Genomic DNA, 25,773 nt, shown 5'->3' on the forward strand with positions numbered 1-25,773 from the left:
GTTAAGAATGCTTCTTTTATGATCATGTACAACTTGAATGAAGAATTATTTCTGTTCTTTCTTTGTTATGATGACATTATACACCTCAATAAGTACCACATCCCTTTCAACATTGCCACTTATCACATTCAAGTGTGAAATTTTATTAAAATAAATTGCCTGAAGTTTCACAAGTTTATGAACTTCAACACACTATGAAATGTTACATTCAGATATTGTAAAGTTTACATTAACTCTATAGGAAATAGCTAGTGGGCTCCTACTGTGATTTATTACTTTTAACCTGAGGTAAATTTAAAAAAAACAGATGTGATGACACATTTAATATTCATTTAAGAAGTTACAAAAGTTATGCAAATAAAATATGAAAACTGTAACATGCAACCACTGTCACTTAAACTAATTTAATAAAGGCATCAGAAATCCAAAGATAAATTTCTAATAAAAATACTTTATTCAAAAATATCTATTTTTCTGTGTACAACAGCACTGTAATGTTTACTGAAGCTTGCAGAATTTAATGACAACACAAATAATAAATACTAGCATTTATAGCTTTACAGATATACAATTTTGGTCAATTTTAACAAGCCTGTGAACAGATGGTTAATTACAAATACTGCTGCTTGGTAAACTTTTTCCCATGTGAAATTTCTCTCTGTAAATATGTATATGTTTATCAGGTGAATGAGAATTAATAGTGAACAGGTATTCACAATAACTGTTTCATTGTTGACCAATGAAACAATTAGTAATTAATGTAACTAGCAATGTTTTTTTGTAGCAGAAAAACTAGTATAACATTCACAATCTGTTAATATTTAAATTCAATAAACTGACCATCACAGTAAATAATATATCATCTTTGAAAAAAAAATTTTAAATTCATGTAAGAAATGTTAAAAATGACATATGGCTAAGTACATACAATTTCATTTCACAAATTTCAATATTGTTCCACAACTGACAAAGATGTCATACATTATTATTGCCATCTACATCCTGCCATCATTTCTTTACAAACTCAAACTTCAAAACAGTTCCCAGTTTCTGGGATATTTCACGTCATATTCCAAAACCTTATTTTACATATTCATTTTCCTATCCCTTCTCACTACAACTGTATAAGTAGTTAGATACACATAATTTATCAAAAGTATTGGTGGGGGAGATGCACCTACACCCAATTAATACTAAACAACTTACTTCAGGAGAATCAAATGGATACTTGTGACTAAACTTAAACATCAGCTGGAATTTTTCTCCTTCATAGAGAGTACCTGTAGCTCCTTCCATGTCCACTATCCACCTAGTGGAATAAAAACAATTTTGTGCTATCTTATTGACATATCTCACAATAAGAAATTTAAAAATTAAACTCTTCATGATGAGAATCATGGCTCAGACTTACCAAGACTCCAAATATGGACCAACAAACACATGGTTTGAACACCATTATCAGCTGATGGGTGACTAAATGTCCAAACATTAATGCAAGTAATTCTGTAAATGGCATGCTTATAGATAAACAACCTACCAGTACCAGTGTATCTCAGAACAACTGGTATGGGTATTAACACTTTTACTAATAAAGCAGAGAACAATGTTTCAACCTTCCTGTCATCATCAGGTTAACCTGGTTACAGTTTCATTTCAAGTGGGTTTCTCATCATCAAGAACTACCAGTATCAGGATTATTTTTATATACCTAAAAGAAACCAAAAAAGATGCAAGTTCTAATATTTCATTATTAAACTGGTGGTAAGAAATTCAATTTCACATGTGGTTAATATCACACTGTTCAAAGCTAAAACAAACATTCCCATCTAGGAAGTTGTAAATTAATATTTTTTTAAGTTTTCATGAAAAAACATTAAACCTAACCTACCCTTTTCATTTCAGAGAAATCTAAATAATAATGAAATGAAACAATCTATAATTAGCTGGAACAAACATACACCTTATTTGCTTTAAATGATATAACCAAGATAATATCACAGCAACAATGGGTATTCCTCTGCTAGGCTAAAACAATACCAGGCAATACTGCTCTTTGTGGCTCTAAAGTCTTGCAGTCTTTTTAAGATATTGATCCTGGAATTTGCATATGAAGTAAGAGTTGTTCTTTGAATACTGCATAGCATATTCTTCACTGGTATATGCAATTTCTCATTTTTTCTGTGTCCAATAGCACTGAGGTGATTTTTTCTGCTGTGTGCATAAATTTGATTAAAAAGTCCCCAAACTCTTAAGATGTTTTGAATCATTCCATTTCAGATTGTGTCTACCTAGTTGTACAAAATGAAACTAATTTATTACAGAAAACTATTTTTGTTCTTAGCTTTGAATTTAACAGAGCCATTCAAATATTTAATGCACTGGTTGAAAGATAAACTTGAAGCTAGTTATGAGATAAATATGGCATTGCATACCTTTAACAATTAAGAATAATTTAAATACCTTCTCTGGGCTTTAAGAAGCCATGATGATCTTTTATTCACAGATAACAATGACAGTTTTGGTAGTGTATGCAATCTTACAGAATGAAAGTATATTATCTGATGTTAGAATGTAGCATCAATAGGCCACTGTAAGTTTTATTTTACAGTTTTCTTCTTGCTTGTTTCCTTCGACACATTTTTACTAGTGTTTTTGCCATACAAAGCTTCAAAAACATTTCATTTACAATCAAACTTGGAGTTCAGTTTATGGTGGTAACATGCACTATGAAATGTGTACTTTATTTTATGTTTGCTATAATGTCTATTTCTAAAGTAATGATTTTTTTTCATGAATAAAATTTCCCTTCAGTTTAGAGACAGTATGGATTAAGGGGAGTACACAGCTGATATTAACTGTTATTGAGAAACACTGATAATGAAGAAATTCAGAATGTGAAGGTAACTGATCAGCAAATATAATTTTAAAAAAATGGGAGTAAACTGAAGCAGCAACATCCATTCAAAGATGAAAAGATTCTCAACAGACAGATTACTTATGTCGGAGACAATCATTTGTCAAGTTAATTTGCTCCATGATACTTCTACAACGTTGCATGCAAATGAGCGTATGACAATCCTAAACCAACAGAACACTCCTTCTTATTGCAGCTGGCTCCTTCCATAATGATTGTGCAATTCTCACTTTGAGATCAGACAAAAAAACAGATGCATGATCTTACCTAGATGAGCCTTTGTTTTGAAGCACCCTAAGGGAATCATGGAATGCAATATCTTATACCTTGGAACCAGGGGCATAGATCATTTTATGTGGGGGGGTATGGTGCATACAATCATCCCCCCTACAGTTTGGTCTGTTGAATTGTTTTATTGCATCACAGGCCTACTAATTGTGTGTTTGTTCTTGTAATTCTTGTGTTCTTACCAATCGAATTACATAATTAGGCCTAGATGTAAACTTTTTCAATAGCTGAAATGTACATCTTTAATATAGGCGTGCTTCTAAGCTTTTCTATCTGAGCGATAGTTCGTAAGTATCAGTCAGTAGGCCTAAGTATACATGCAAGTATCGTAGCGACAAGATTACTCTGTGACTGCATGTTTACAGCTTTCAGGTTCACATAATCAGAGATTACCAATTTGCAAATTGAACAGTCCACATAAGTGATTGCAAAAATCATCCCCCCCATTGGGTGTAAAAAAATCTATGCCCCTGCTTGGAACATTTTTGGAGCACTTTTGTTGGAGACTGCACCTCACCTGTACTAAGGTACACACTTTTCATCCAGAAATGAAGTGCTGAAAGGATGGGCAAAAGACACAAGCACGATCGAAAACTTGCATCATTATCAAGTAAAAAAACATACCCTGAAATCCCAAAGAAATTTGAACAGAAATTATTTCTTATTTCTTGCCTGTATATGTTTCCCAAACAACATATTAAAAATCCTTTCTTGTCTCTACATAATAAACTGACTTTTTGGCCATATGAAGCCTTGTAACCCCCCCTCTACCACAATGCATAAGGGGATAAGCTCATTTAATTTGGTAAAAAAGAGAAAGTAATTGTTACACAGCTTCAACCAACATTTCATCACAAAGCTAATGCAACTGTTGTTTGAATGCAAGAATATTACAGAAATAAATAAAAAGTTTGGCCCTGAGAGACCAAAAGATTAAAACAGAGGAAGTATATAAGAACCAAGACTTTAAATGTATAAATAATATTTTTAAAGCATAAAATTAAATTGAAGACCTTAAAAGAATCCCTTTAGGAAAGGAAATTAAATGACACAGATGATGGTTAGTGCAATTTGGTTTCAGGGGTAACACTGTTTACATTCAATGAAGACTTTGCCTTGTGGTATTATCCACAAATGAAACAAACAGATAAAAATGTCAGTTTTTTGTTCATAATCAGAACAATTAACTTTCAAAATAAGATCTTTAAAAAATGTAAAGACAGAAATGATAACTAGGAGAGACAGTTATGAGTACAACTACATACACTATGTAATAAAATTTTTATTTTATTTTTCCTTGGCAAAAAGTGTTATTTCCCAATTGCTTATGCCTAAAGTAAATGGAAAAGACCTATATTTCTCTTCAAACTTTGCTTTTGTGGCCTAGGTAATGAAATTTTCAAATTTACCCATTTTCCAGAACATTCCAGGTAGATTCAGTGCTGAGTAGCTGATAGAGAATTTTCTCAAACTTACAAGAATTTTCAAAAACTTTCTAGAATGTTGTAGAAGCCTCAAAGCTGTGCTGCTCCATAAAGGGAATAAGTATCCATTTCCTCCTCTGGCTCATTTGAGGCACCTCAGAAAGGAATACAACAGTGTCAAGACTTAGCTAGAAGCCTTGAAGTATGATGAGTATGACTAGGAGGTTATCGAAGACTTCAAAATGGTGGCATTCCTGATGGGTCTCCAAGGGGACTTTACCAAGTTTTCCTGTTATCTTTGTCTTTGGGACAGCAGGAAGCACTGCCCACAACGGACCAAGTTCTCTTTGGGGAGGCACAATGTCAAGTGTGAGCCACTAGTGGACCTCCAGAAGGTGTTGTTCCCACTACTGCATATAAAATTGTGTCTTATGAAACAATCTGTCATAGCTCTTGATAAGGAATCTGCAGCCTTCAAGAACCTTCGAGACTTCTTCCCTAAGCTGTCTGAGGCAAAAGTCAAAGCTGGTATCTTTGTTTGATCACATATAAAAAAGATCCTGGAGTGCACAGAATTCCCCAAGAAGCTCAGTGGGAAGGGAAAAAATTTGGGGCAGCTATCTCGCAGTGGTTCAGGGCTTCTTGGGCAATCACAAGGCCAAAAATTATGTGGAACTGGTTGAGGCTCTGGTGAAGAACTACAGCAAAATGGGTTGAATGATGTCCCTGAAAGTCCATATCCTTGTTGCTCATCTTGATAAATTCAAGGAGAACACAGGAGCATACTCAGAGGAGTGAGGCGAGCACTTCCACCAAAATATACTGGACTCTGAAAGCCATTACCAAAGAGCATATAATGAAAACACGATGGGATACTATATTTGGGGTTGATACGTGAAAATGATTTACATTAGAGTCACAAATCTCGAAAAACTACTCACTTCAAAACATTTTTGTATAACTTTAGTATAAATACATGTAAATCTTGATTCAAATGTTGTTTTATTCAGACCTATATAAATGAAAATGTGCAAATCTGCCCATTTTTCACAGAAAATAAATTAATTTCTAAATTTCATTATCCAGGTCACAAAAGCAAAGTTTGAAGGGAATAATGGCCATTTTCTGTACTTTTACAACATAAGCAATTAAGAAATAACACATACTATCCAGAAACCAAATTTCTGTTACACAGTGATATTCTTGTAATTTACGTGCATCAGATGCAGTTTATTATCAGCCTTGTAGCAGTAAGTTTAGGACAGAATGGGACATTTCAGATTGAAGCATCTACAAGGAAGAGATGTGGGCATTATATTATTGCATGTGAGACTGCTTTTATGAATGTTGTTCATTATCTTGAAGCAAATGATGAACAACAAATAACTATCAACAGTCTTACTGAAAAGACAAGTGACAACTTGGTGATGATGAATAGCCATTCATCTTCCCTCATACAAAATCTAGACTGATAGAATACCTTGTGAAAGACCTTGTATTTGCTGAAGTCAATGAAAAGTCCAGTGGTTACATTCAGGGGTACAGTACCAAATATTTTTCATTACTTCTATTCTTTCTCCAAATGTAATAATCCAAAAAAATAGAAGCAAAATTAATAGAAACAGTGGTAAAACTTATAAAAGGTGATATAAAAGGTATGCTATCAACATCAAATATGTATCCAACATCTTGAGACATCAGCATACCAAAAGAGTCAATTATTTTCCAGAATCCCTTTGGACTTTGTTGAGTAATAATTTTATCAGTAAGAATAGCACAAGCATACAAGCTGCTTTAGGATAGGATAAGCTAAATGTACAGACATTTAGATCAAGTTATTTTTTTACTCCACGCAGTACTAGTCTGCAAAATTACACCAGTGATTTATGGATTTGGAAAAGGCATTGTATTAAAAACATATGAACAAAGTGAAGAAATCAGGCATGTTTCAATATTCGATAGAAAACCTAGTGTAGTAACCATATAACAGGTAACATACTCAGGAGAGCTGATATGTCTGTGTTTTACAACAGTAACATGAAAAATCAGAATAGTCTACATGTCATTAAATTTGCAGTAAATTTACAAAGAGTTCTAGCTTTGTGGATCCTAAAGTACCACCACCTGTGAAAATTCTGCATACCTATCGATTTGTAATTAATAAAACATGTTAAGTAAAATATCAACTTCCGAAATGGCTGACTTACCTATTCGAAAGGTAGATAGAATCCCACAATGATGTACTGGAGAGATAGGTCCAACTATGAAAACATAGGTGGGCATCTTTTGTTGAAGGCAACTGAAGGGGAAAATACCATGGAATGTGACACCTTATAGTGGGGAATCACTATAAGGTTAACATTTGGGGGAAATCACAACCATCTCATGTAGGATATACTTTTCACCCAGATGGAAGTATGAAAGAAGGACAGCAAAATGAGCTCAAATGTTGTAGCAATGAGTAGAAAAAGGCATGACCAGCTAAGCATTTGCAACAAGTCAACTGGATATAAGATGTATCATACCTAAGACAATGATCAGACCAAAAAAGTTGGTATGTATTCTGTTGTACAATTACTCATCACATACAAGAGCCAGAAGTAAGTCCCTTCCTATCATGAGAACATTTTTCCCCATATTACATAATAGTGGCAATTTATACTAACCTGACATAGACACTCCCACCCTAATTCCCATTGCATTATACTCTCAACTTGGACACTTTCTGAAGGAATCACATAACTAGTGAGGAACTCTCCAAGTCAACCATCCTAGCAACAAGGAATTGGCAATTGCAAGAGTCTCCTGTGCAGCTCTTGGAGACGAGGGGTTGGGTGGGGGATTCAAATTGAAAAGACACATTGGACCAAACTACCACAATGTTCTTTTACTGGAGAAAGTGTGATGGGTTACTATGAAACCTAATTTCCAGATCCCTGAAATAAAAGGCATCTCATGGCAAGAATAAATTATTTCAAGAATCCTGAAATGAAACTGTGCATGCTAAGTAACACCTAACCATCTGAACTGGATACCAAAGGCAGTCAGAGTTCAGTATGATCATAGAAAAGGTCAAGGTTGATTAGAGAGATATGGGAGGAAAAGTATGACCTCCTTCACACGTTGCCCACAGTTTAGGAAGAAAGGAGTGGTCAGGCAATAAAATCAAGTAAGATCTATGAAACAAAGTATGTGAGGCATCTAGTGCATAGATATTGAATCTGCAATGATCAACAGCAAGCAGGAAGAGGAAGTAGGTTATAAAAGAGAAATAGTACAAAGTGCCAGTGGCCAAGGGTTCAACTGGAGCCTAGATAAGAGTGAGAAATTATATTAACATTTTCACAATGGGCTTGGTATAATGTACATGAATTCATCTACACATCTGTACACATCAAGTATTTGCACTGTAACCTTTGATACAATATGTGTATCTTTACAAAGTTTTGTAAACTTTTAGTAAGGATAGCAATATGTGTACACAAAAAATCAGACTTTTTACGGAAATAGTTTTACTAAAGATTTGTTTGTAAAAACAGAGTCTGTTTTGTTACTCGTCTGAGTGCAAAGTGATTTCATGTCATGACTAAAAAAACTATTCATCTCCAAAACCTCAAACGTTATTTGCATAACCTCTTATTACATTTGAAATATATATATATTTTTAGTAAGTCATTATATTTTGTTATTTTATACACCCTAACTGTATGGAGTCTGTCACTTGAATAACCATCATAAAAAATTAGGAAATAAATATAACTTACGCTTTTTTAATGCTAGAATGACTACTTATTATAACATAAAATACAAATCTTTAGTCTAAGTAACTTAAGTCTCATAACACTATATACAGGGTGTTCGAAAAGTCACTGTGCACTTATATATTTATTAACAGACATGTTTCAATATAGAATACAGGAGGTAAATATGAATGACAATTATAAACAATGTTGAAAGTGACCCCCATTGGCATCAATACAGGCCTGGATCCTTCTTATTTTGTTTCTAAACACCATTATCAGTTGCTGGCTTGAAATAGACTGAATAAAATATGATTACAAAACTGCACAGTGACTTTCCAAACACCCTGTATATGAATATATATATTTATTAGTTTTTATTATATTGACCTTCTAGTCACGCCTAGCTAACATTACACAAGTTGCATTGCTGAAGTGCACATGCACTTATGTTACATATCTAATAATATGAAACTGACCTTTAGTCTTCACTGTCTCGGTTGAATTTTAGTTGAGTAGTATTGTGTAATATACAATCACATTTAAATTATTATACATTATGTGTATATATAAATTAATATTTAGAAATAAGCTGTAAACTTATTTTTCTTGAAATATAGAATAATAAATAAAGAATTAAAACAAACAATTATCTCTTCTAGCTATGACACTTTTGAACAGGGTTCCTACTGGACATAGGTTTCTAAGCCTTTTAAAATTTTGCATACAGAAGATATCAAACAATTTTTTTTAGGTTATATATATATATACAGTTGAATAACCAAAATATCACAAATAACTACTGATATCATAGAATTCTACTATAATTTAATACACTTAGTAACTAAGATATATTTAGGTTAAAAAAAAAAATGAAACTTTGAGCAAACTAAAGACAAAAGCTTCTTGAATTCTTGGTTCAAAACAATGTGGTAGCCTTTTCACAGATTAAAATGGCTGAAAAAACCACTCTGAGGACATTCTAAGCTGTTGATTAGTTATTCACATGTCATATACTGTAATAAGAGTATATGAGGGGCCGTTTCAAAAAAAAAGAGAAAAAGTTTAATGGGACCACCATGTTTGATTCAGTACACATGCCATATCTCAGCAAAATACAAATAAATTAGGCTTTTACTTCACATTCTAGGTTGTTAATATTGGTAATTTGAATTCCCTAATTTGAAAGAACCTATAGATTTAGTATTTTCACATCACAAACATCTCATTTCAAACAGTGTTTCATTCCACATACCATGTGACTCACTAAAATCTATATTTCTGTTCTTTTAATATTGTCTTTAAATTAAAAATTAATTCATATATAATATTAAAGTTTAAATCATAATTTACAATTTGATTTCAAACTTATTGATAAAATTCATTAAATAGTAGTCCAATAAAGTTTTGAATGCAAGTCAACAAACACAACAACATGGCTTTTATTTGTTAACATTCCAGTAAAGCTAAAGAAATTGACTAAGGGGAGAATAAACTATGAATGGCTAGAACAAAAAGGGAATAACAAGGGAGGAAGAAACAGAACCACAGTGAAAAAAAATATAAAGCAGAAGGTAGTTGAAGGGCTGCTTAATACTTTTTGATGGTAGAAACACACAATCTATGGTCAAAGATCCAGGTAAAAAAATATTTAAAGGTGGTCAACAACCCTACCTGAAGGTAGGGTGACAAATAGACCACCAGTGAAAAACATCCTACTTTTGTTAATATACAGAGTAGAAAGGTAACATAAACAAGATAATATAAGTTTAGAGAAACATAGCAAGGGAATGAACAAATCCCTCAAGTGAGGAGAAGCAATGACACTCCTGGGAGTTAGAGGTGCAAGAAATTGGAGCAAGAAATACCAACCTTAGTCATTCTCATAACCTAGGAGAAAAGGACCAATTGACAGGAAGAAACCCTTCTATCTGGAACCAAGAAGTCCATCAGAGAAGACAGGAAAGATTGATATTAGGACACCAATCCACAATTCTTTAGGGAACAAAAAATAAATAAAATTAAACTCTGAAGATGGAGAAAGTAATACTCTAGGCAGTTTTCATCCAAAAGATCCAATACCATAGCTTACAGATAAAGAAGAAGCTGAGGACTGTAATGAAGAGAAAAAGAGAAGACAGAAACTAAATGTAAAGAGAAAGGCCATGTGTAAAAACCTGAATAGCTCACTGTTGAACTACAAAAAGAATTCAAAGGGGTATGAACTGAAACAGACATGCCCCTACAAGGCCCAATCTACATAAAAAGGAAACAAGTCATTAATAGGACATCCAATGGCCACCTTCAAAGCATGGGTGGAGAAAACTGGTAGATAGATGAGAAATAGGGGAAGAAAAAGATTTTGTTTGTTTGTTTGTTTTTTTGGAATTTTGCACAAAGCTACTCGAGGGCTATCTGTGCTAGCCGTCCCTAATTTAGCAGTGTAAGACTAGAGGGAAGGCAGCTAGTCATCACCACCCACCGCCAACTCTTGGGCTACTCTTTTACCAACGAATAGTGGGATTGACCGTCACATTATAACGCCCCCACGGCTGGGAGGACAAGCATGTTTGTCGCGACTCGGGCGCGAACCTGCGACCCTGAGATTATGAAGCTCACGCCTTAACGCACTAGGCCATGCCAGGCCCAAGAAAAAGATATAGTTGGAAGGTCCCATGTGGTTAAAGAATAGTGAACATACGAAGCTGAGAGAGATGGCAAACCAATAAAAACAGCACTAAAGGACTAGAAAGGATAATAAATTAAGATATTTTATATGTGAAAATGTAAAGACATGCAAAATAAGAAGTTGCTTTAAGGTTAATTCATGGAGTATTAAAAAGTACATACATTTTTTCCTGTGTCTCAGTTTTAAACATTCCATTGTAATGTTATATAGATGATATAGTATAAACTGATAATAATATATCCACAGTTAATAATAATAGAAAATATGAAAAATATATATACAATCATTAATTTAAAAAGAACTTTATATGCACTTTGGAGGTTCTAGGGGTTATGCAAATGAAATTTAAAATCTATAAGTAGGAAAAAAGTATTTTTTAACACTCATGTTGTTTTGTTGGTTACATGAAAGGCTATTGGGTACACTCCCATAAACTCAGAGTTAAAACTTTACTTTTGTTCTCACATGATACATGTGCAGTTAAAAAATCTCAGCTTGAATTTACTTGATTTCAGTTTTGTTACATATGACGTGTGTAAATCAACTAGACAAAAGAAGTATGGATACTAGCCAAATTGCAAACAAGTGGTTCATATTACACATAGAACCTCTATAAAAAAAATAACTTGTAAATCTTTCTCCTCCTCTGATAGGAACCATTTCCATAATTTAAATTAGATAGGAAAGTTGCTAAGCAACAGTTAAACTTTCATGGGTGTGCTTATAACTAATAGAAATAATTGATTTTAAATTACAATTTTTCAAAGTGAACATAAAACTAGCAAGGTTAATTTGTTCTGAAGTGTGCCAAATGCAATTATCACTGCTTGGATATTCATCATCAGCTAGCACTTGTTTTTCTTATCTTATAAATATTAGTTTTATCAACATTTAAATTTTAATTATACTTTATTTTCATATTTTAGTTAATTATGTATATCTTGTGTTTTAAAATTCATATTTGAAAGATTTAATTTTTCAATATAACAAACTTCCCTCACTCACAAGACTTACATCACTAAAGAATTGATGTTGTTGATACTGTTATATTGGCTACAAGGACCCACTGACACATATCAACATAAGTAATCCACAGTAAATACGTAAGGAAAATATAACATTGAAAAATAAACTATAAATGAAAAGATAAAGACATGAAATTATGCATATGGCTCAAAGCAATTATTTTAAGTTTATTCAATGAAAGTCTGAAAGTACAAATATATTCCTATTCCTTAATTTTAAACATGTGATTGCAATGTAGATTGCAACTAAAGATAGTGATATAGTAGAGAAAATGAAAAATTAAGTATAAACATTTACCTTAAAAACTTTTATTATTCATTCAGGAGGATCTAAATATTATGCAAATGAAATGTGAAATCTGCAAAATAAAAAATAGTATTTTTATACATAACATGAAAAATCACTTTGCAAGTGAACTATTCAGAGTCTGAGTGCAAGTAACTACAATAAATTGAATATTTAGTAGAAACAGTAAGAAAATATTTTATTTTTCTGAAACTAGATGCTTTAGAAAAGTTCTTGCCAAATTTCAAACTATTTCATCCACAAGTTTTATTTTTGGAAAGAAATAATATGTTAGTGATATTAGATATTTAAAATAAGTACCCACTAGACACCAGGTTAGAGAAATGATGTTCAGTGAATTTTTACATTACTGCTTATTCAAGCTCTCTGAAGTTCTGATCAAATATTTCTTATAGCACCTTCAAAAATCTTGGTTTTGCATGACTTCAACATACCACAAAGATAGCCTTACCAACCAGTTGCATCTGCTCTTCCATTTCCTTGGGTTACAGCATCACCAGGTGAAATATCATTGCTAGGAACTTCGCATGCAACTTCTGCAGAAATTGTAGGCATTCCATATTGATGCATCCAGCCTCAACTTTATGCAACATATTTCTTGAGTTGGTGATAATTATTACATGTCTGATGGGTTGGTCCTCAACCATCACAGGGAAGCTGATGCAGCTTTGATCTCCATCTACATGTTTGATGTTGTGGCATTACATGCACTCACTTTGTTCAGAAATAGCATGCCCAGGCTGTCTGGCCAAAACAGCCCATCCTCTATGCTCACCACTGTTAACAGATCTATCCGTTTAAATCACTGCATTTCCCTATTTAAAATTTTCCTCAAACAGTTGCCTGATTTCAGTAAAGTCAACAGTCCACTCTTGGCACTTTCATCCAAGAGTGATCACAATTCTGGCATATGAGTTCATTTCAATGCAAATCTGTACTAATTTATTTCCACATACATCCTCCTCCACCTCACATACCTTCTTAACCCTTACATGGCAGCCTCATCAATTGATGCTGCTACTTACAACATTCCCACTGTTTAAGGGTTAAGAGTGGCAGTTGACAAAAATCTCCTCTTCAGGATGCCCTGAATCATGGAAGAGGATTCAGAGTTAAAAGAAGAATATCATAGATAGCAGAGGCAAAGTCTACCATTTATCCATGTCATAAGTAGCAGCTCACCAGACATAAAAAATTGGGAAAAAAATTTCTTAAACACAATCTAAGATTTAATATGAATTTTGAACAAAATATGAAAGAAAAAGAAAAGCAAAATAGACATTTATTACAAGTCCAAATGTTTTTAGGGTATAAAAATCATGAAAAAAATCTCCAATGCACAGTGCTACTCTATATTCTTTACACCAGATAGTCACCATCTTTCACTTGTTTTCTTGTTGTAAGCATTCATACAAAACATTATCTTTGTCCACTTTTTCTAGTTCCTGATGATGAAATGCTTTCTAAAAAGTGCTGAGAAAATGCCTCTTTTCAGGTAAGTCTATCAGGAACAGTAATGCTGTCTTCCTGGGAAAGGTCTTGTCACCCTTCTGTCCCTTTCCAGTAACTGGTAAATTACATTGTAACTAAACTGCCTGAATGATGGCTTCTTGCCAGTTTTTACTAGATACATGTTATAATAATTCAAAATTGAGATATAAATTAGGTAAAAAAAAGAGCTTCTTGTACAACTTTATGCATTTACAAAGGCAATCAATTTGTCCAATTTGTATGTCACTTTTGTCAACTAGCCTTATGTTCATAATATAATCTAAAACCATATCAGGTTTGGTTATTGGTTGTTTAGTCTTGTAATCATCCTTTCCATTGTATTTCAATTCACCTTTATGTACTGTACTAAGCAAAGTAACAAGTCTTTCCAGTGAAGTGTTAAAATATTCCCTTGCTTCTTGGTCTCAACACTTTTCTTCAGAGATACAAATTTAGGCATACTCTTCCAATTAGTTCTAACTGTTCCACAAAAATCAGTCTTATTTTCAAAGAGAAAGTTGCATAATTCCAGACTTTTATAATGATTATAGTATATAATATATGACCTTTTCCAAGGTAGTCTTTCATCAACTGCTTGACAACTGATTCTAAAAATCCTAAACAGGGATCTTTGAGGACATCTACGTCACTTGCAAGATAATTAATCACATCTATTACAATTCCACTATAATTCCTGTCTCACAATCACATAATACAAAGATCTTTATTCTGAATCTATGGCATTTGCTTGGAATGTGTTGCATGAAAACAATAAGACCATTGAAAAGAATCAAACATTCATCAATAACTACTTTTCGAAATGGAGAAAAAGATTCCTTAGCTTTATTCTTCCCCATTGTAAACACTTCTCAATCTTTCCATGATCAATTGCTTGCAGTTGGTTCTTCGTTATTTGCAAAGTACAATTATCTAAGAATCTCCCTGAATTGATCTCGAGTCATGTATTTTGAAAAAACTAGAGTTCCTACAAGGAGATCATTCTTCCAATAATCAGCCAACACATCCTCTTTCACATGTGACATAAGCATCACCAGAACAAAAAATTGTACATCATTTCTTCAATAGTTGGATCTTTCCTTTCTTACTTCATGAAGTAGAGGGAATGTTGCTTTCACTTTCTTCAGAATTCAATGGTTTACAAAACTCATAATATCTCTGTTTCTTTCACAATATGACTCATTATATATACTTTGTCAAATACAACAGTAAAGAATTCATATTTTTTTTGGGTCATCCATGAGCCTAGAGCTCCTATCAAAAGAATGAATGGATCAAAATTGTGACACTTAAACCAATGGGAACTAATGGATTCTAATTTATTTATGGATTCTGATTCACTATCTAAATCATGTTCTGAACTTGAAACAATTAAATTTGATGATGATGAAAAATCTAAAAAGTATTCTTCTTCATTAGAATAATTATCACATGCTGAAACATCAATTTTGTCTTTTGATGAAAAACATTTTTGCTTCATTCCCTTAACTAACACACCCTTTTCTGCTCTTATGACTTATACAGAGAATATTGCTCAATCATAATGCTCTGAGTGGGTACAGTCACTATGGTATGAGAGGGTTGCCAACTAATGTTTTTAGCCTGTATCATCAATTGGTAATATTTGTACTGAGTACAAACCATGAAATCATCAACTGATGATGGCTACCATTTAAAAGTTAAGTACAATTCAGCCTGGGCAACTTTATGTATTTTCACAATGGAATGAAGTACAAGCATGAATCTCACAACAACAATGGGTGTGTCTTTAATACAGCCCACTATTGCATCTACATAATACTTGAAGGACAAAGGTGGTTTCCATGTATCTTATTTTGTCATGTCACTTTATGGAGGATCTAATGATCACCGTTTCCAAGACATCAACATCCATTACCTGATTGTTGAATGGGGTCATATAATACAAACTCTGCATGAAATGATCATATAGGCATTAAGCAAAAGTGTCCTCAGTTTTTTGATTCAACACCACAAGGTTGAAACTTCTTGACCAAGACCTGTTACCTTCAAAGTGTTTCTGATGCACGTACATCCTGAGCAACTATCTTCCTGTAGAGAGAGGTAGAACAAATACAGGATCTTGAAGAAGTATTCCTCTGATCTCAAAACCCTCAGCTAAGGATCAAATAACACTTATATTCACTTTACAGACATGGTTGGTTGTTTGGTTGATTTAGTGTTTTATGGCACAAAGCAGCTAGGCTATCTGCCCCAAACGTCCGGTAAAAAAGTAAAAGTAAATTCAGTAAAATTTATAAAAGGAAATTAAGGTAAAACAAAACAAAGTTAAAAAATAAACAGCATAAAACCAATGTTAACATCTATTCTACAACGTCAAGAGAAAAACTACAGTAATTCAAGTTGTAAAGAACTTTCTGTAGCGTGACTGTAATAATCATAACTCGCCAGGAAGACTAACAGGTAAGTAAAAAAAGCACTGTCGGTCACCTGAAGTTGGCCTTTCCAGTCCTGGTTTTGAGTTACTTAATGTTACGGTCAGTTTCTAATTTCAAATTGAACTAGATGAACTGTGATTTTTAAAATGGAGTCACATTAAAAAGGTGTAAAGCATATATTAAAAAACTTAAATGGCATTAAAAAGATTAATGGCCTTTAAAAAACTAAAAACATTACCAAGGTGGACAGTGTCACTATCATCAATAACACTGTCTAACATTATGGACAAACCTTGGAACAGAAAATGCTTAAAATTGTGATCTGAGTCTTACACAAACTACACACTGATACATCAGTTCCAGATAAAAAAAAATGAGTTAAAAAACTGTGACCAATGTGTAGTCTAGTTAGAAGAACTTCCTCTTTCCAATCCTTATGGGAACAAGACGGCGAAAGTCCAATATAGGATTTTATTTGGAAAAGCTTGTTTTTACGTTGCTCACACCAAGTCAACTGCCAGCTGGCATGGAGCTGAGTCTTGATTACAGGACCATAGTCCATGTATGGGACAGTCAAAGCTGTGATAGTGCCAGAGCAGATAGGACTTAGCTACAGGCGGGATGCTTTGTTAAGGAACGAAGTTTTGAGGCATATAGTAAAAACAGTTGCAAACAGCAGAGGTGCAAAGAAGGTTCATGAGACTCTGTGTATAAGCTCTGAACTGGGGAAGTGCAGAAAGTTACAGTGCAGAGCTGAAGTCCTTGATAATGAATAGGTTTTATCATCTTTAAGGCCGATGATCTGGCAGAGCCATAAACCAGTGATCCATAGTCTAGTTTCAATCGAATAAGAGCACGATATATCTTTAGCACAGAACATTGATCTGCTCCACAAGTAGTGGAAACGAGGACATGGAGGATGTTCAGTGCTCTTGTACATTTGATTCGTAGATGCTTGAGGTGTGGTATAAAGATTAGCTTACAGTCAAAGATAAGCCCCAAAAACTTTGTCTCAGGGACCACAAGCAGCACAACTTCACCAATATAAAGTTCAGGATTAGGATGAATACTCTGTTGGTGGCAAAAGTGCATGCAAATGGTTTTAGAGAGAGTGAAGTTAAAGCCATTTGCTGTGGTCCACTTCAGTAAATGATTGAGGGCATTCTGTAGCAGCTGCTCAAATACCTCATGTTCGACGACTGACACGAGATGTGAAAGTTATCAACATAGAGCCCATTTGCAACAGTGAGAGGGAGTTGTTCAGTGATGGTATTAATTGTTATACTGAAAAGTGCGACACTCAGAACACAGCCCTGAGGGACACCATATTCCTGTACAAAATAATGGGAAAGTGTTGAACCCACATAAACTCGGAATCTCCTGTCCATTAAAAATTTTTTAATAAAAATGGGCAAATGGCCACTTAACCCACATATATGGAGGTCTTGCAAAATGCCATACCTCCATCTTGTATCGTAAGCCTTCTCAATGCCAAAGAATATTGACACAAGATGTTGTCATTTGAGAAAGGCTTCTCTGATTGACATTTCAAGTCAAATTATGTTGTCCATGGTGGAACACTGTCATCGGAACCCGCACTAGGTGGGTGAGAGGAGGTTGTTCAATTCGAGGAACCAAACAAGATGAGCATTAACTATCCTCTCTAAGGTCTTACAGAGAGAGCTCATTAAAGCAATTGTATGGTAGTTTGAAGGTATCTTGGGATCATTCCCAGGCTTGGAGAAAGGCAGGACAATAGCCTGGTGCCAAGCACCAGGAAAAACATTCTCCTGCCAGATTCAGTTAAAAACAACCAAAAGGATAGCAATAAAAGCAGGAGATAGATGGCACAGCATCTCATAGTGTATATCATCAGGTCCAACCGATGTACTGCCAGACTGATAATGACCAGTTTGAGTTCCACCAGTGTAAAAGGATGATTATAGGCATAGAGATAATCAGCTTGAAAGGAAAGAGGTGATTGCTCTGCCCAAGTCTTGATGGTCAAGAAGGTGGAATAAGAGACAGAAGTGCTAGATACCCAGCAAAATCTTTCACCTAGAGTATCGGCAATGGTATCAATTACTTCCTGGCCATCAGAGAGCAAGATTGAGAGGGGGACAGAGTGATATTGCTGACTGACCTTTCGAATCTTGTGCCAAATGACTTTGGAACTGGTGGTAGAGGATATGCTGGTTGTGAACTTAATCCAAGATTCATTTTGATTTTGACGTCTTACCCATCGAGTATGTGCACAGCCCCACTGGAAAGCGATACGATTTGAGAGTGTGGGATATCTGTGGAAAGTATACCAGGCCCATTTTTGAGCCTTCCGTGCTATGTGGCAGGCAGGATTCCACCATGGACAAGGATACAGTAGAAAACATTTCAAGGTTTTAGGAATACTTTGAGCAGCTGCTTATATAATACAGTCAGTTACTGCTGCCACACAGTCATCTGTTGATGGCTTACAGACAATGACAGGATCGAGTTCTGTGAAAGCAGTAAAAGAGGGCCAATTTGCCTCATCCAGCTTCCACCAGGACACGTGGTTCTGGTGGCATCTACCACAGCCAGTCTCTCTCAAAATTATAGGAAAAGGATCACTGCCTCGTGGATTACTGCCAACCCTACATGAAAAATGGGAAAAAATGAAGGGGAACAAATTGAGAGATCAATAGCAGTAAAGGACTGAATAGGTGCATGGAAATAAGTAGAAGATGCAGTATTGAAAACAGAAAGGTTGTAATCAGAGAGCATACACTCTACAGGGTGACCCCTCCTATCAATACCAGCACTTCCCCAGAGAGGATGATGCCCATTAAAGTCCCCCAGGATAAAAAAGGGAGATAGCAACTGTTCAATGAAAGCATCAAGGTCTGATTGATCATATGCCTCTCCAGGTGATAGATAGAACAAACAGTGATGGTATGACCCAAGGAAACACGAATGGTTACGGCCTCCAAGTATGTGTCACGTGGGAAAGACAGTGTGGGCACATGCTGATCAACCAACAGTGCCACCCCTCCATGCACTCATCCATCACATAGCTTGTCATTTCTGTATAAAGAAAACCGCTGAAAGGTGATTGTATCGGCAGGTTTCAGAAATGTTTCCTGTAAGGAGAGACAAACAGGATGGTAGGAAGCAATCAGTGTTTCGATGTCATCCAAATTAGAACGTAAACCTCGACAGTTCCATTGTATCAGGGTGGCCATTTTTATTTGCGTGTCGGTGAATCAGGCAAAAAACTTTTCTATTTATGACCATGTCTTTTTTCCTTACTTTCCTTATTCAAGGGAGGTCTGTCAACCTCCATGGATCCTGCCCTGGGTCGATTGGGCAGGTTTTTGCTGTTGGAAGGGGATTCCAATGACTAAGGAAGTGAATGAATGATTGTTTTGCATCTTGGGGGGAAAGAGGAAGATGGATCCAAGGAAATGTCAAAGGATGTGGATGTGGTTTGGTGAAATGTATATAAGGGACAGAGATAGGTGTTGAAGTTGATTCATCAACTTTTTAACCATGGAGATCAAAAGACTTTTCATTTGTTTGGAGAACGATTCTTTACGAGGCACAGAGAGATCTGTCTGCACTCCCACAGTACTGTGGAACGAAGTGCAGCAGCATATTCCGAGATGAGGTAGTGGACAGCAATTTTCGAGCCTTGGGATAGGTAATGTTATGAGTTGTTTTCAAACGCTGCACCACTTTTTCTTCCAACCATTTCAGGCAAGAACGAAAGTACGATGGGTGAGATCCATTGTAATTGATGCAATGAGGTTACGTTTCACACTCGTAGGCAAGGAACCATTACATGTCTTCTTTGTGTGACCGAACCACTGACACTGGAAAAATCTGGGAGGGTTTGAAATGTATGGCCATACCCTGAAATTCAGATAACCTGCCTTGATGGTGGCAGGCGGATGTGGTGACGTAAATGTCAGAATGAGAATGTTGGTTGGCACCATAATTCCATCTTTGCTCGTGGAGATATGCCTCACTGCAGAAACTCCTTGGGTGGAGAAACCAGTAAGAATCTCCAACTCTGGAATGTTCTTCAATACCCTCTCAACAATAACTCCCCGTGATGAATTCAAAGTAGCATGAGGTGTAACGTCAACATGTATATCCCCAATTGCCTTTGAATGCAAGAGGAGTTCACTGTGTTGAGATGTGAATCTTTCCACCAATATATCACCAGATCAAAGCTTTTTTACTGACTTTGGAGAACCAGCTAGTCCCTCTAGTCCCTTCTGAATGGAAAAGGGAAACATCTGCCCTAAAGGTTTGTCTGAAAGTGAGTGCAATATAAGAAAATGAGGTACAACAGGTGGTACAGATGGCGAGGATTGCTGCTCAGAATCATCAAGATGTGGTCGTTTACCTATAGACTGTTTTTCCACTATTTTATTAAGATTTTTAATTGGAGTATCCATAATAAAGAAAGGGAAATTTCGGTGCCCACTGACCCCACCCACCATGGAGCCCTACAAGGGGATGCACTAGAATGTCAAACAAGGACACTGCAGCAACGCCAGGGTTTCATGAGCATTATACCCAAACACCAGCATCAGATATAATGTCCACAACACCTGTTGAGAACATCAAGCACTGGTACTTGGTTGACCCTAGCCAGAGTAAACCAGCTGATTGGCCCAAGGGGGGCCACTACAAGGCCACCTGTTCGCAGGAATTCAAGGTCAAAGTGGTGTGTTAGGGTTGGACCCCTCAACCACCAGGATCCTCTCCTCCCTTTCACAGGTTGCTACACACGGGAAACACGTGGGTGGATGTTTAGATCCCAGAGGAGGTAAACTGAAAGAACAGAACCTTCCCTGGGAGGTCCCCTCACCACGTACAGGAATCCACACTGAGGGGCTACAGACATGGAAAACAACTTAAGCAAAAATCTCAAAGCCTGAAGTGACTTTTGTGATAAGTAGCTGAATAGCTGCAGGATGTACAGTTCCTAGAAAGTCACTCTGTGAGTGGAGTGTTGCCAAGCTGATGGGCTCCAACTTATATAACTCTTGCCCTTCCTCTGATACATGAGTCTTGTTTGGGTGACTGTGTCTTTCCTCCCAGTCTATAAAATCTATGGTAGATAATCAATCAGTTACACAAACGTGACAAATGGGAGACAGATTAATGACAGTGGCAAGTAAAAAATTTCTTGGTTCAACACTGAGCAGCAGAAATACAGTACTGTCCATTAGTCATGCATTTCTGAAGTTCAATATTTAACTACTTTTTTTGAGATATCACTTTTATAGTTTGTTTTGCTTTAAATTTCACATAAAGCTACATGAAGGGTATCTGTGCCAGTAGTCCCTAACTTAGCAGTGATAAACTAGAATGAAGGTAACTACTCAATAGCACCCACTGCCAATACTTAGGTTACTCTAACCAAATTGTAGTGGGATTGAAAATAACTGTAATGGTTCCAAAGCTAAAAGGGCAAGCATCCTTGATCACTTTTAAATGTCATGTTTTCATCTATCTTGCACTTTTTGTTTGCAAAGTTAAAAATGGTTTTATAAGGATTTTTATGTGTCTAAAAAAACCTCCTACACATATATGATGAAACTGAACACTCAGCTCCCTGATTCCCATTGGCAGGCAGTAGTCAACTAAAAAGTTTTGAAGTCAAGCACAAAGCTACACAATGAGCTATTTGTGATCTGCCCATTGGGTATTGAAACCTGGTTTTCAGTGAGGGCCCAACTAGAGAGAACATAAGAAATATTGCAAATATACAATGACTTTGACAAATTTATTCATGGATACACAAAAAATATGACATTACATTTAGTAAATGCTAAGAAGGTTTAATCTGAATATATCATTATAGTCATTTATCTACAGGATGTATTTTTCAATGGTATATTTATTTTCAAAACCTTTGAATTTAAAACAAATACTGACTGAGTAAGGATATTTCTTATCAGCCTCACAGAAACCACTTGAGTAATGTGAAGAGAAAGTTACTTACTGTGTTAAATTGGGTCCTGTATCATTTGGACAGACACTGACACCTGGTGGTGGCTCTTTTTGAATAGCTAGAAGCTCTTTTTGAAGTCTTTTCTGATGGACAGAAAAATAATAACTGATGACAATACAGTGTATTTGAAAACAGAAAGTGATGCAACCTTCAGTAATTACAGCAATCTATATTTCTAAGTTTACAGTCTAACAGGAGCTAAAATCTAGTGAACCACTGAAGCTTTTATTCCAGCAGAATGAATTTTATTCCCAGTTTTGTTTTGTTTTTTTGGATCAGTTCACTTGAAAATGTCGTTTGTTGAGAAGGCTCATTTTGTAACAAAAACTGCTTACTGCCTCTTCCGATTTTTACATTCTTACAACTATTAAGAATTGTAACTTTGCCAAAATTTATGCTAGCTTTAAATCATGAACATAAGAATCTGCCCATATGGCTTATAACCTTTAGTCTCAAATAAAATTGTACAATAACTTATCAGAACATAACCTTTCACATCTATGAACCTATTCAACAAAAACCTGTAAGGGTTTACAGAATTAGTACACATAACATTACAAAGGAAAACATTATATAACTTAAAATGTCTAACAGAAAAACAACTTTGTCTAGGTTTTATAAAAAATAATGTACCTTATGAATCTAATAACAGGTAGAAAAACACTAATTGGTAAGCATAAGGAAAAGGTTTATTGATGGTGGAACATGTTTTGACAGAACATTGGTATGTCTTCTTCAGGCACAAAGATAAAAAGCAATCCAATGTTTATACATTTTTACAAGGGCATTAAGGAGTAAATGTGACAGAAATAGTGTCAGTATGTGACAAGATATAGGTCATGGTTAAGTCTGTTCAAGTGCATGAATAGTAAACAGACCTTGCCTAATACAGCTGATGTTGCTAGGAGCATCATGATTTAGTGAGAGGTCATTTGCATTGATGACTTCTATAGTTTCTAAATAGCATCATGTTAATATGTTAGGGCAGTTAAGTGGAAATCCCTTCCACACACAACCTTGATGTTCTTTGTATCTTGTTTCTAAGGAACATGTCAAGTATCTTATGAATCTGCCCTGATAAAAGCTTGACCTTATAATCCTTGATTCACACACATTTCAAGATTAGGTTCCTAAGCTATTAGAGCTTATGTTCCAAAATAAAGTTCTTATTACAATAGTTAAGATATCTTTTCATTCTAATAACTTATCAATAACTTAACAATAACTTATCAGAACATAACCTTTCACATCTGTGAACCTATTCAACAAAAACCTGTAAGGGTTTACAGAATTATTACACATAACATTACAAAGGAAAACATTATATGACTTAAAATGTCTAACAGAAAAACAACTTTGTTTTTCTGCAAAACATGACCCATCAACTTCTCTAATGACATACCTAAATATCACCTTGGAAAACCAGACCTACAACAGAAGACCAAATACTTTGACAAGAATATGTAGAAATTGTGGTGATTTACAATAAAACCTCCTCAATAAGCATAATAGATCACAATATTAAAACTGATCTGATATGGAACCAAACCTGGGATCCTTGTCCTATCAAATTGTTCCAAACCTAATGATCCATAAAACTATGATGACTCGAGTGCTATGCATTTTACAAGTGAATTATTTAGTTATTTGGATATAAAACCTAATGTTTGGAGAAACTAAAGAATTTTCTTAAATATCCTTTAAATCTGTACAGTGGTGATGGAGTTTGAGAAATTGAACATAAGAAAATTGACAGAACAGCTACAGCAGAAGATTGGGTGAATAATATTTGAACCATAACAAGTTAACTATTAAAGATGTGTCAAGCAGATTTCAAAATTAACATAGCAATAACAGACAAGTCTAATAACTGTTAGGTACATTAGAAACATAATGAATAAATTCAGGGTGCAAGCTGAAATGGAAGTAAACAAATCTTGGTTAGAGTAGCAGAAAACAAAGCTGGCAGTAAAAAGGCTAAATCTGCATAGGTAATATCAGGGGTTTCTAGGACAAGGTTTTTAGCTGACTTTTTTTTAAAAAGACCAATAAATCAAACAGATATTTTCAATGAGATCGGAGATGTTAATGAAATGCATACTGATGCAATAATCATGGAAGACTTCAATTTTAGCCACACTGATTATGACTATGTGGTATTTAGTAATGAATGAAATATGTTTCTTCACATAACTATATTACATATAGTTTTCTACACCAGATGATTAAGAAGCAAACCAATTGGGATTCCATTTTATATTTACTGTTAGCCACAAATAAAGTTCTGATGCACTTATAAGAATTGAAGTGGAGAAACATTTGGGAAAGATTGATTGCTGTCAACTTGGAGAGTCTAATGTTTGCCAGATACTGATACAGGAATTAAATTTAGTTCCTACTTTTCAGAAAGCTAATCCTGAAACCATGCAACAAGATTTGTTAATATAAATTAGAATAATGGGTTAAGAGGTAGTGTCACACAAATATGGGAGATAAAAAATAAATTGTTTTTGAGATAGGCATGCTTTTCAAAAATTACAGATCAAAACTAACTTGTTTATTTAAAGAAAAAAAAATCATGGATATATTCTCTATCTTCAGGACCTGGCAACCCATCTACTAACTACTGAATGTTTTTCAAAGGGTTTTAAAAGAGCTTAAAGAATAAATATTTGAATTCCCTGTCTTACATTTTTGTTGTGGTCAACAAACAGCTAGTAAGTGCACAAGGACTGGAGAATAGCTAAATTTATCAGGCTGGTGCATATGAAATGTCAGACTTTCAAAGGAAAACATGAAACAAGTACATCTTTTTGTTGATTAATTTATTTAATAAAAATAATGTATTTTAGACTTAATACACTTCTTCTAATGAGTTGTAAGTTTATAAATGCTACATTTAAAGAACTGGATGTCCTCTGATACAATGAATTATTCAAAAGCACTTTCAACTGACCTTTGGTTTCAAAACTTTTTTCCTTTAACAATTGCCCAAATGTTTAAAAAAGTGATAATCTGCAGGGGAAAGATCTGATGAATATGGTGGTTGAGGAAAATTGTCATACTGAAGTTCACTTAGTTTTTGGACAAAACAAGTGAGACATGAGGTTGAGCATTGTCATGAAGCAGTATGGGTCAACTGTGACTGACTATTACTGAAAATTTTTGTAACAATTTTTGATGCATAATTTCAAGTTCATCACAATATTTATCAGCTGTAATTGTTTCGCCAGGGTTTAAGAATGAATAATGTATCACGTGCTGACAATCACCAAATACTAATCTTAACCCTCATACACACGGTGGGGGTCAAAAATGGGCCCACTTGTGTTTAAGTTGTTATAGAAATATCAAAGGTGTGACTTTCGGGCCTAAAAATGTACCTAATTTAATCTATACTAATAACATACTATACTAATACGTTTAACATGTATTTTATGCAAATGGGGTATTACA

General features: G+C 34.8%; 1 protein-coding gene across 4 annotated transcripts in view; it reads right to left on the reverse strand.

Moving 5' to 3' along the window:
- LOC143230376 (ubiquitin-conjugating enzyme E2 W-like) overlaps positions 1–25,773 on the reverse strand; it is a 57,249-nt gene that overhangs the window by 20,738 nt on the left and 10,738 nt on the right. For all 4 annotated transcript variants that reach the window (XM_076463860.1, XM_076463858.1, XM_076463859.1 and 1 more), the window contains exons 2-3: positions 22,309–22,400; positions 1,207–1,309 (exon numbers count right to left, since the gene is read on the reverse strand). In XM_076463860.1, coding sequence (XP_076319975.1) covers positions 1,207–1,309; positions 22,309–22,400 — 195 coding nt within the window. The remainder of the gene's footprint in view (positions 1–1,206; positions 1,310–22,308; positions 22,401–25,773) is intronic.

The sequence above is a fragment of the Tachypleus tridentatus genome, chromosome 10 (genome assembly GCF_004210375.1).
Source record: "Tachypleus tridentatus isolate NWPU-2018 chromosome 10, ASM421037v1, whole genome shotgun sequence".
Taxonomy (NCBI): Eukaryota; Metazoa; Arthropoda; class Merostomata; order Xiphosura; family Limulidae; genus Tachypleus; species Tachypleus tridentatus.